This window comes from Sarcophilus harrisii, chromosome 2 (assembly GCF_902635505.1).
Source record: "Sarcophilus harrisii chromosome 2, mSarHar1.11, whole genome shotgun sequence".
Lineage (NCBI taxonomy): Eukaryota > Metazoa > Chordata > Mammalia > Dasyuromorphia > Dasyuridae > Sarcophilus > Sarcophilus harrisii.
The window spans coordinates 586878380-586891692 of record NC_045427.1 but is presented as its reverse complement, the minus strand read 5'-3'; the positions used below and the strand labels follow the sequence as shown (position 1 = coordinate 586891692).

At 30.1% G+C, this 13313-nt stretch overlaps 1 protein-coding gene across 10 annotated transcripts in view; it reads right to left on the bottom strand.

Moving 5' to 3' along the window:
* Window positions 1-13313, bottom strand: part of EXOC6 (exocyst complex component 6) — a 202081-nt gene that overhangs the window by 77345 nt on the left and 111423 nt on the right. For 9 of the 10 annotated variants that reach the window (XM_031956064.1, XM_031956065.1, XM_031956068.1 and 6 more), the window contains exons 16-18: window positions 7181-7292; window positions 6504-6638; window positions 703-882 (exon numbers count right to left, since the gene is read on the bottom strand). In XM_031956064.1, the coding sequence (XP_031811924.1) occupies window positions 703-882; window positions 6504-6638; window positions 7181-7292 (427 nt within the window). The remainder of the gene's footprint in view (window positions 1-702; window positions 883-6503; window positions 6639-7180; window positions 7293-13313) is intronic. The other variant, XM_031956071.1, reaches the window with a different exon arrangement.

Genomic DNA, 13313 nt, shown 5'->3' with positions numbered 1-13313 from the left:
TAAAAAGTCTTTTGACTGAAAAGAAAACAAAATCCATATTTCCTCTTTTAAAATGGTATTGAAAAAAAACACAAGTATAAATTTATTATTTCTATTAATATACTCTCTTGGGATAAAAAGTTTAATAAATTTACTAACCATTCATTAAAGTAGCTCTTTTTATTCTAAAATTACTTTTTCAAACACTTGATCACTGACCCTTGATCACTTTAGGGGGACCTCTCTGGACCTTTTCCAGAATATTATGTCTTATCAACTATAACAGCCAAGAAATTAAAGTACAAATCACACAATATTTTGTACTAAAGAATAATGTCTATTTTGTTTTACTTTTAAGTCATTTATTTATCCCACCCAACTTTCTGTCTGCCTTTCTGACAGGAAAAATCATTTAACTTTCAGCAACATATTTTTTAAATTTATTATACTATTTTTATAATATAAAATTTTATAATATTATACAATATTATACAAAATTTTTAATATGCAGAATTTAAATGTTTTCATAAAATATTTCATAAAACAAAATGCTGAGCTGAGAGCATACAAACTGAATTAGGAAACAGAAGTTGGAAACTAGCAATTTTTAAAAATCAAATTAATTTCTATTAAATCCCCTCATTAAAACTAACTATTAACGGCATATTACAGAGAGCCTGACTTTAATAAAAACAAGTCATTTTAAAAAATGTTCATACTTACAGGCAAATGAGTAAACACTTGAAAGGTGCTTCGTAAGAAATTAATAAGATCCATTAAATATCCACTGGCTCTTCCATCTGGCTCTGACATTGTCCAGTCATAGTCAGCAAGCTGAACAAATTCATCAATTTTTTGGTTGAGTTTAGTATATATTTCACCTTCAGCTGAATGTCTGGCATCCTAGTGTTAAAACACAGACACACACACACACACACACACACACACACACACATACATTGAGAACAAAATAAATGATTAAAGAGCATACAAAAAGTTTCCCTGAAGTTCTAAATTTTCTTTTATTATATGTATTTTGAGGGGTGGTCACATTTATTTGAAGTACAGGATAAAAGTCATTGGGCAGATATGTGGTACAACAGATTTGGACCTATAATCAAAAAGACCTAAATTCAATCTGACTTCTGATACTTACTAGCTATTGATTAATAATAAGTCACTATCTCAGTTTCCTGAAACTATAAAATGGTATGATAATAACACCTAACTCCTAGGGTTGTTGTGAAGATAAAATAAGAAAATATTAAAGTGTTTTGCACTTAAAGCACTATGTAAAATGCTAGTTACTATTATTTCCTAGAGGTATAATAAAGGTCTTTACTTAAATCTCTTATATCATCTTTTGCCCTAATGCTTTTTCTCTTTCCACAAAACTTTTTCTTCTTTTGCTTTTGGTACTTGGATTCTCATCTTAAATAATAATAGGTATGTGGATTATATATTCTTTCCAAATACTAACTGTATCCTAAGCCTTGACATTCATATTATTATACCCACTTTGGATTATTTTAAGGGGGTATAACATTCATCATTTAAAGAACATAGTGTAGTAGAAAGAATGTTGTACTTGGAATGAAAAAACCTGGATTAACATTTTGGAGTTCCATCTCTGCCCCAATCTCCCTTAATCTCTCTCTAAGCCTAAATTTCTTTGTATCTAAAATGGGAAAATGCTAAGGACAACACAAAGCATTTTTTTTAAGCTAGAAAGGGATGTGTGCTGAACTGAATATGACAAAAAGTAGAATTACTTTAAAAATTCTAATTTTGCTTTTTCCTAATTCAGAAAGAGAGAGAGAGAGAGAGAGAGAGAGAGAGAGAGAGAGAGAGAGAGAGATGAAGAATGAACAATTATGAGGGAATTAAGTCCAAAGTAGATAAGGAGATAGCAACAGAGAAATTAGAAACTGTTAGTACAATTCTTCAGGCTCTTCCTGACAAATTGCATCCCACGACTCTGAAGTCAGTCATATTATAACAGAATTGCTGTCAGTAATCTTTAAGAAACCATAGAGAGTGGAAGAAGTGACAAAAGATTAGAGATGAACAAACATTAAAATTTTCAAAAAAAGTAAATATTGAAAAGTACAGATCAGTAAATTTAAAACAGTAAAGTTTAAACTGAAAATTTTTTTAAAATATCGTGTAAAATAGATTGTGGGTAGTCAATGGAAAATGATTAACAGTAGGCACCCACATGTATTCACTAATAATGAATCCTAGCAACTTAACATTTTTTCCTTTTTACATAAAGTAACTGAATTGACAGATCCAGAAGATACCACAAATATAATATACCTTGATTTCAAAATAGTTGCTATACCCTTGTATATATATGCATTGAATTACTAAAACTCAAAGCATGTTGATATATGAATCAATGCAAATCTAAAAAGAGATCTCTAGTGACTAGATACTACAATATTGTGCTTAGTACCATTGTGTTCAATATTTTTTGATAAAAGCTAGAAGTTTACTAAATTTTCAGAAGACACTAATTAGATAGGAAAATTTAAATTTAAAATATTTTAGTGGGAAAATTAACCAAAAGAAACATTATATATTTCATTTTCATTAAGTATTTAATTATGCAAAATGGTTATAGTCAACAGCAAGATTATTATATTTAAGAATTGTGCAAATTTAGAAGATCATTTCAAGTCAATTCAACAAGTATTTAATTATGCAAAACTTATAAATTTAACACTTGGAGTTGGATTTTTTTTTTATTTGTGCAAATACAGAATTGAGAAAATTATTTCAATTCAATTCCATAAGCATTTATTAAGCATCTACACTGTGCTTTACTACAAAGATACAAAGACAAAATGAAAAACCATCTCTGGTCTTTAAGAACTTAAAGAATACTATTAGAACTTTCTAACAAATACTGTATGACAGAACAAAAATGAATGATTCTCATTCAAATAAGTTGCCTGACATCACCATAAGATATGTTCAAGCAGAGATTAATTAAATGATCATCAATGATGCAGTTAAGAGAATTGTTATACTGGATGAGTGAGTTATCTATTTAACAAATATTTTCATTGTACCTAACATAGAGCATTCTATTAGGCTAGGAGGGAGATAAAAATTTAGATTAAGAATCTGTCTTTTCCTGCAGGCATTTGTAATCTAGAAAGAGAGATACATATAACTATAATACAAAGTATTACATGTTAGATAGAGACTTGCAATATCCATATTATAATGGAGCTGATGAAATATGGATAAGATATCTATAAAGAAGGCTAAAATTGGAACATTTTCCACAATATATTAATATACATCACATGTATGTTATATATATGTATTATACATACATAATAATATGTAATTTATAATAGGCCTACTCTACAGAGCTGATCAAGAATATGCTATTTATATTAAAGTTTCTGCAATGCAATGACCAAAATTTAATTCAAAATCAAATAAGTAGTGAATCTGAGGGGTTTCTGGCAGTGCCTGACTGTCACACAACTGTACTCTAGCCTTGGTTCTGAACACACAATTTGTTCACTTTGCACTACGCATTACCAGAAACACCTCAGCTCAGATTTGAGGCAGGGTTGTGTAAAAATTTCTTGGGCAAAAAAGACGTCACAAGTGGAAAAAATTTAAGAAGCCCTATATTAGAGAAACTGGGAGTCTAAGCACATTAACACATTTTTGAATTTTGAATTATTATTGATATGTTTTCTATATCACTTTAGGTTTCCCAATATAAAACTTAATTCAGCAAAACTAAACAACCATATAGAAAAAAATGTAGTACTCTATATCTTTAGTCTTCTACTCTGCAAAGGAGGAGGGGAAGAAGCTGATATAGCTGTGAATTAGTCTGACATTCTAGAAAACAACATGAAATTATGCAAAAAAAGTCCCTAATTATTCATTCCTCATGACCTAGTGATCCTACTAATAAATCCCAATTTTGAAAGGCAGAAAGGAAGGTCTAAACATACTAGAATATTTATAGCCAATATGTCTTGTGATAACAAAAAAAAAATGGTAACAGATGTCAAATGTAAGATGCCATAGTTCTGAGAGTACACTGGCAAAATAGATGGTAATGCATATATGTTATATATATACAAAATTTTCATTTTTGGTTAAGAAAGCAGCATAAAAAGTTAGACAAACACCCATCTCTCCTACATATGCTCCAGAAAAGATTAAAAGGTCATCAGAATAAATAATTATGGAGAAAGCCAAAGAGAAATCATAGAAAACTCTCTTATCTAGATCACGATTATACACAAAGACAATGAAAAGACTACGGGAACCTCTCCAGACAAGACAATTGCAGCAGAAATAAACTGGTTAAAAACCTGAAAGAGTTCACATCAAAGAAGAAACATAGGTATAACATAGCAAAAATAGAAAATATCATCTACAAAACTTCTTGAAAATCAGAATGTAGCAGAGTTCAGTGACTAAAAAAATAAAAGAAAATATAAGGTAAGGTATCCACTATCAACAATCTGGGGAAAAGGTCAAGTAGATATAATTTAAGAATCAATAGACTCCATGAAAACCATGACCAAATAAAAATCCTGTATAATATATTTCAAGAAATTTTAAATAAAAACTACCCAAATCCTTAGGAATCAGTAAACAAAGTGAAAAGAGAAAGAAGTCACCAGTCACTACTTAGACAAAATTCAAAATAAAAGCCAAAAATAAAAAGTCAAAATATAGCCAAAAATCTAAGGTTCTAAGATCAAAGAGAAAGTACTGCCAGCAGCCAAAAATAAAGAGTACAGGATCACATAAGAACAGATGAGAAGACATCAGGACACAAATATAATAAATGTTCTGAAAGTAAAATTTATATGACTTGGAAATTAATTGGCTAAGTGAGATGAGTTGGAATAAGAAATTGAGGATTCCTCAAATTACAAAATTATAAATCTGGCTAGCTGAAAGGATGGTGGTTCCTTCAGTAGAAAAAGAATTTTAGGGAATCTTGGTTTAGATATCTTGAGTTCAAAATGATTTCCTTTTAAGTCTAAATGATTTCCAGTTCAAAGTTTCCAGTAGACCACTGGTAAGATGGGACTGATCTTAGGAGAGAGACTAGATCTGGATATGTACACTAGGGATTTATCTGCATAGAGATGATAATTAAAACCATGGAAATTGATATCACCAAGAAAATAGAGACAGAAATGAGAACCTAGGACAAATCTATAGAGCAGTAGTTAAGAAGTAGGATTTTGATTAACTTCCCAAAAATCTTCTGTCTTCACACAAGTTTGGGTAATGTCTAAAACAATTCTTCTCAAAGAATTTATTTGTAAATTTTAAAAATATCTATCTTATTTACATAGTTTATTGAAACCATCTCTTTGTTTTCTAAATCATTCTTTTATATCTAAAAATAACTAATCCTAGGTTTATGAAATGACAGAAACAAACCATAGTTATATTTAACTTACAAAAGTGCTATTTTCAATGAAATGCAATAAAGTATGGTATGCCCGTTTTCCATTCTTGTTTCACTCAACTAAAATATTGACCAACAATATTGACCAACAAAAAGACCCATCAGATAGAAGAAGCAAAAGAAAGTAATGTTAACAAACCCCAGAGAAGAAAAGTAGTCAAGAGTGTCAAAGGCTATATAGAAACGTCAAGAAGGATTGGGAATGAGAAAAAGCCATATGATTTTGTATATTTTTTAAATATGCAGAAGAGAAAAAAACACAGAGAAGAACAGTTTTGAAAAATAACACAAAGAATTTTTCATGAGGCACAAAGTTTTATATGTAAAAAAAATGAAACTGATTACTAATCCCAATGAAAGCCAACATATCTCAATATAAAAGTAATTTCCAATTATCTTATATTCTTGAAAAAACTTCATAAATCAACAACTATAATTTGCAAAATATTTTTTCTACCACAATTATAAATTCTGAAGTATAGCTTCAGGAAACTTGTTCTGCTAGAATAACTTTAATCACCTGATAATAAACATACAGAAAGCAAACTATTCCATTCAAGCAAAAGTAAAAGTTTTTAATGTCATATAAAAAATAATTTTTAAAAATTATCATTGTCAATGAAGGATACATAATAGTTTTTGTTATTCATTTATGTAATCTTAATTTTAGAATCTATACCTAGTTATTCCTATGAATATAGCAATACATACTCTGAATGAAATGAATTATTAAAATTTAATTTTAAAAAATCTAATCATAATTTAATTGTAATGACAGACAAATTAGAATTTACTATGATCTAAAAATGTGACCAAAATGTGACATCTGCAGAAAACACACATTTTTCTTAATTTTAATAAGATGTTTAAAATGCCAAAAAGGAAATTACATTTATCTGCTCACTGTTGATAATGATTATCTTTAATTCTCAATTCTTAGGAATTTGCTGGCATTAAGTATATAATAAAAATTGCCTTTTACTTTTAATAGTCTGCTTACAGTGATTATAATGAACTTTTTGGTCTGGTAACCAAGTTACACTTTACATACCTTAAATGTAGAAAGTCCATAAAGTCTTGTAGTATGAACTGTTTCTTGAGAAATATTTGTTATGTTAGTTATAAAGTCTTCAAGGTATTTACAGGCTTGTTCCAGGTGTGTTGTGTTTATGATGATTTGCACTAGCTACAAAACACAAAATATATCCGGTAAAATGCAGGGTACATGACCCAAAGCCATATGATTTTAAAAACAGGATTACTGCTTCCGACAACTGCACCATCACTACATAATTATGGCATTACAGGATACAACTGATTAACTACTGATTCTGAAAGTCTGTTGCAAATAATGCCTATGAAGGATATAACACTGAAGAATAAAAAAGTTAAAAATAATCTAAGCCCAGCCAATTAATTTAAAATAACTTAAAGATTTTTTCAAGTGGTCTTTTTAAAAAAGTATAAAACAGCAAAATGCAGCCCACTGAATCTGTGGCAATTATAATCCTTCATTCTGTCATCTGCTTTCCTTTATGTATATTATTTCCCTCCATATTCTTTGATTGGACCTTGGTTTGTTTTTAACTTCAAACATAATCACTTGACATTAACAGATATAAAACTGAAATATAGTTCATTTTATAATGCCATGATCAATATTAATAGATTTTTATGACAATTATTCCAACTAAGAAAGCTTATGCTGTGTTTCTTTTTTAAACCTACCTCTGTCAGACCTATGTGAGGCTTTTTAATAAGGTTCTGTAAACAGCTATTCAAAGTTCTTGTCAGCAGCAGATTTGTTGATTTTCTAAGCATGTCATCAATTTCTGTTGAACTAAAAACAAAAGTTATTCTAAATTTTTTTCCCAAATTAAGAATATTTTTGTAAGAAATTTTTATACATGAAATCAAAGTAAGTTATTCTTTGGGCAGAGGGAGAAATAAATAAACTAATATTTTCTCCAATGGGCATTATAATTCATCATTATCTATTGATATGTGAGATTACAAAATTAAGTCTGTCATAAAAAAAATCCTTATTTTTTTTCAAATTCACACAAGTTTGGGTAATGTCTAAAACAATTCTTCTCAAAGAATTTATTTGTAAATTTTAAAAATATCTATCTTATTTACATAGTTTATTGAAACCATCTCTTTGTTTTCTAAATCATTCTTTTATATCTATAAATAACTAATCCTAGGTTTATGAAATGACAGAAACAAACCATAGTTATATTTAACTTACAAAAGTGCTATTTTCAATGAAATGCAATAAAGTATGGTATGCCCGTTTTCCATTCTTGTTTCACTCAACTAAAATATTGACCAACAAAAGGATGCAATGCAACTAGAGTTGGATCAGAGAAAAGATCTATTTCTTAGCAAATGGAGGAAAGGGAGAAAGGAATGTCTAGATGATAGAGTGGTTATGAGTATTGGACCTGGAGTCAGGAAGGCCTCAATTAAAATCCTTTATTAGACAATTACTGAACTGAATTACTTATTTCCAATGATGTTTTTCAATAAAAAACAGATTCTAAGAAAATTAAAGAAATAATTTTGCATTGGACATAAATTTCTTAGAATTAAATATCAGACAGCTTAGTACAAACTAATTATATGATATTTGGCAATACTTCGTTAGTTTTTAAAGCTGGCAATCCAAAAATTATTCATTCTTAGAAACTAACTCTGAAATTTGCTTAAGCCTTGGTTACAGCTACATGGTTCAAATAGTTAAGATTTCTATAGCCTTGGTCAAAGATGTTCCTACTATTCAAAACTTTTTATTTAGCAAAAAATGTTTATTAAAACAATTAAGCTTTAAAATGTACTATTCATCAAATGTATTTTTAAATATCCAATAAGAAAAAACTTTTAAAGAAAGACGAATATTTGGGCTCCATCAAGAACTTGTCTCATGACCTTTCTCAGTTACTGCTTAACTTAAGCCTTTTTTTCTTCCAGTTTGTAGAATTAATTCACTTTGAATATTTACATCTCAAGCCAAAACTTGCCAGACATGAGCTTTTAAAACTCCAGTGTTGCTTTGAAGGCAAGTGGCATCATAAAAGTTCTTATAGAAAGTTTTCCTTATGTGTTAGTGCCATCTTAGCCATAAACCAACTATATGCCCTAACTGAACAATTCCTTCTATTCTCTTCAACTTGATGAAATCCCTGGTTCAACTAAGTTTTCACTTAAGAGTTAAAGATCATGACCTGTGGCTTCTTTTACTTAAAAGGATTTATCTAAAACAGTTTTTGTTAATCCTGAGGCTACATCTTAGGTCACCTTCCTTAACTACTGTAGGTAAATATCCTGAGCTTTCAGGGACCCTGTACCTTTTTTTTCTTCCATAACCACCAACATCCTCCATTTACTGGTGTAAATTCCCTAAAACTGTCATTTCCCCCAGCAAGAGGAAGCTTTGACACCTTTCTGCCTTTACTTTACATTATTCCTGATCTTGAAATCACATTCATTAAACATCAAGATGCAAACTCTCTTGCAATTTTTTTTAAAAGTCATGATACCTTCCATAAAGAGTAAGAGTTCTGAGAAATAAAGTAATTTTTCTAAAAACCTATTACTGATAAAACATTATTGGGAATACAAAAGTGTTTTAATGTTAAAACACTTTTGTATTCCCAATAATGTTGGGAATAATGTTGGCAATATATATCACATATAATATACATATAATTTTGTATTTAAACACATATGAAGTAGATATGTAAATGAAATCAAGTTTAAATTTTCTCAACTATTGAGAATAAAGGCATAAACTATGCCATTTTTTCATTCTAAATTCTATATTCCTCTTAATAAAGTAGTAAAACACACATAAACATATTTAAGAGAAAATAACTTTAAAATATAATAAGCATACTATTAAAAGTAAACAAAAGTAATAAGTAACACTATCTAAAATGGTAAGATAATTTGAAAGCCTTTTCTTCTGAGAAGCTTGGCAATATTTTTCCCTTTCAAAATAATAAGATTTTACATATAATAAATGTACTAAGATAACAGAAATGGAGTTTTATCAAGGACAACAACCGTGGAGCTATATTTAATTAATATTCCCTCTACTTGTGACTTTTATAGTTCAAATGGAAATTATACTTTGACTTTCCCCTGTAAACTGATCCTACAGTCCCTTTTCTAAGTAACTATATCTATATACATTTTAGATTTGTTAGTATCTTAAGCACCAAATCTGTGATTGAGAAGTCAACATTTATATAAAAAGTTAAAAATTAACTCATTAGTACTTGTAAATTTTACACAATATAAATAATCAGGTGTTTAAAGTTTAGTTTACATTTAAATAGAAGAGAATGGTATGAGTGATAGCATAAATTCAGGATTCCAGATTTTATAAATTATTCTATTCAGGTAGAGCCAAATTATAATAAAATTTATGTCATTTTATTACATCTGAGCCCACCAAAGAGAATAATCCATGTATTCTGTCCACTTCCAAACCATTACAGCACCTTCCCTATTAGGTATACTATTATCTGGTATTTTTAAAAATAGCACTAGAAGTCACAGAAGTACAATATTTTTAATAATATTATTCTTTATTTTAACACATTATTTATTTATACAAATATAGACTGTTTAACAAAGATAGAGATAAATAACAGTTTTATTTGATAAGTTCAAGTCAGTAAGGCCAAACAATCTCTATTCCAGGATACTGAAAGAAAAAGCACATATTATTGCTGAGCTACCCAGCAATAATTTCTGAAAGGTCATGGAGAATGAGAAAAGTACCACAAGATTGAATTCAAACAAAAACATTTCTTTACTCAACTTTCTAAAAAGAAGAAAAAAGAATTTGTAAACTATAGAAAACTGAGCTTGACTTATATTCTTGATTCCAAAATTTATTATTATGACTAGCACTTTATGATGTAGTTTTAGGTACAGTATAGTTAGGCCACCTTCATTTATTTTTTTATTTTCATATAATTCCCTTGAAATTCTTGATCTTTTGTTCTTCTAGATCAATTCTGTTATTTTTTCTAGCTCTGTAAAATAATTTCTTGGCAGTTTGATATGGTTCTCTATACACAGATTAATTTAGCTAGAATTGTTATTTTTATTAAATTAGCTCAGCCTACCCATTAGCACTTAATATAGAATTTATTATTAAAGGAATGGCTAATGAGCACCTAGAAAAGGAAACAGCAATCACAAATTGTTAGTATAGCTTGACCAAGATCAAATAATGCCAAGGGTTACTAGGTGGTTTGATGGAGGATATACTAAGGATTCAATTTGCCAAAGTTTTAGCGATGCTTTTAACAAAGTTTCTCAATCTATTCTTATGAAAAAGATAGTTGGGTTACATAGTAGTACAATTAAAAGGATTCAAAGATGATTAATATAGTTATGATAGTCATTAATGGTTTACAGACAACTTGGAAAATTTCTACAAAAGTGCTCCAGGGTTTGATCCCTGAGTGTGTTATTTCACACTTTATCAATGATTTGCTTAAAAGAATATATAATATTGTTTATCCAGTTTGCAGATGACAAAGTTTAAAGTGACAACTCAAGTGCCTGTCATTTATCAATTCCCTTTAGTCAGCATAGAAGAGGAAAGATACTAGGATGGTAAAGGGCACTTTGATCATGCTGATGAGGATTGGTTAAGAGGGGGCAGAGCCAAGAAGAGAGGGGCAGAGCCAAGATGGTGGAGAGCAGACATGGCTTTCTGTGACCTCCTCTGACCTTCTCTCAAATCAACAGAGATTAAGCCTCGGAACTACTTTTGGAGTGACAGAACCCACAAACATCTGGAGTACAACACATCTCCAGAAGATATTTTGGAAAAACTTCATAACAGGTCTGTTTCAAATGGGCAGGGGAACAGTCTGCAAGCCCAGACCACAGCTTAGCGAGCCTGGGGCAAGGAACTGGGGCAGGGAGCCAGAGTGTTGCAGTATCTGCCTAGAGGGAAATCTTCCATGAACCTTTAGGCTACTCTGTCCTGGTTGCAAGTGGATAATTTAACAGATTTGCTACAAAAGGCAAATTGTAAAACCACTGAGCCCAGTAAGAACCTGGGACCTAGCTGATTACCCAGCACCAGAAGCCAATCAGCAGAACTGTCCCAGGGCAAATTAAAACATGTGCCTTTGTGTTAAGAGCCAACCTCAACCCTTAAAAAAATGAAAATGAGGGAAAAAGCAAAAAGAACTCTCACCATAAACAGCTTTTATGGAGAGAGAGAGAAGAACACACCTCAAATCCTGAGGTTCCTAAAGGCAAATCAACTCCAGATGAAGCCCCAAAGGGAGATATTAGCTGGTTCCCATTTCACAAGGCTTTCTTTGAAGATTTCAAAAAGGATCTTAAAAGAGAAGAAAAATGGGGAAAGGAAATGAGATCTTTGCAAAAGGGTATGGAAAAGGAAAAACAGAAATTACCTGAAGAAAACTCCTTTAAAAAAAATAGATTTGATGAAATGCGAAAAGCATATAACTCCCTACAAAATACATTTGATTAAATGGAAAAAGCATAAAATTCCTAACAAAATAGATATGAAAAAGATACCAATTTATTGAAAAACAATTTTTGAAATAGAAAAAAATGCAATGAACAAAAACATTGGCCAAATACAAAAGGGACTAAAAAAAAAAGGTAACTGAAGAAAATGATACACTAAAAATTAGAATTGAGCAAACAGAAGTGAATGACTCAATAAAACTTCAAGAATCAGTCAAACAAAACCAAAAAAATGAAAAAATAGAAAAAAATATTAAATACCTCCTAGTAAAAACAACTGACCTGGAAAATAGAGCTAGGAGAGACAATCTAAGGATTGATTGAAAGTATTGGAGATATCTAACCTAGAAAAGACTTTGGGGAAACATGATAATTGTCTTCAAGTATCTGAATGATGAAAAGATATTAGACTTGTTCTCTTTTGGCTTTTTGGCAAGCCATTGCATTAAGTGCAATGGAAAGAATTTTTAAAGGCACAAAGTTAGGCTGTTTGAAAGGAAGAAATACCTAATAATTACAGCTGTCCCAAAGTAGAATAAGCTATGGGTAGAGTTAGAAGACTCCCTCTCACTAGAAGTTTCAGATAAAGGCTGAATGACTCACTTGTTTAAGTTATTGAACAGGAAATTTTCATTCAAATTCAGATTGGTTTACAAGATGATAGCGTCAAAGATTTGGAGCTGAAAGGTAACTTCAAAAGTCAAACTACTCCAAAGCCCCCATTTTATAAATAAGGAAACTGAGACTTAAATTGCTTAAGATCACACAAACATAGAGAAACTCTCAATCTCTCTTAGAAATATTAACAAAACAATAAATTTAGTATCTTGACCTCATTTAAATAAAAGATATAAAGATATAATCAGTTTTCCCTTGAATAAAAGATAGTTTTGAAGAGACACTGGCCTGGTCTAAAGTACTTTAATTCAGTTTTTGTCACTCTATCTGCCTTGCAAGTTCTTCAGTTGTGCCATATCTTGGGACCTATTTGCTTTCCTATTGCTACTATTTCTCTTGATAATTTCATCAACTCTTATGGGTTCAATAATGTCATGATGATATACATAGTTGTATACAGTTGTGTATATATTGCCCTAGTCTCTCTTTTGAGCTAGTTACATATCACCAACTACTTCTTAATTATCTCAAGTTAGATATTGCAGACAACTCAAACTCCAAATTTCCAAAACAAAATTCATTATTTTTCCATAAAAATTCTGCCCTCTTCAGTGCCCCTATTACTTCTGAGATTACAATTACCCATTTAGTCTTCATATGAGATTGAAATCTCAATGTCATCCTTGACTCTTCACTTTCATTCAGCCCACAT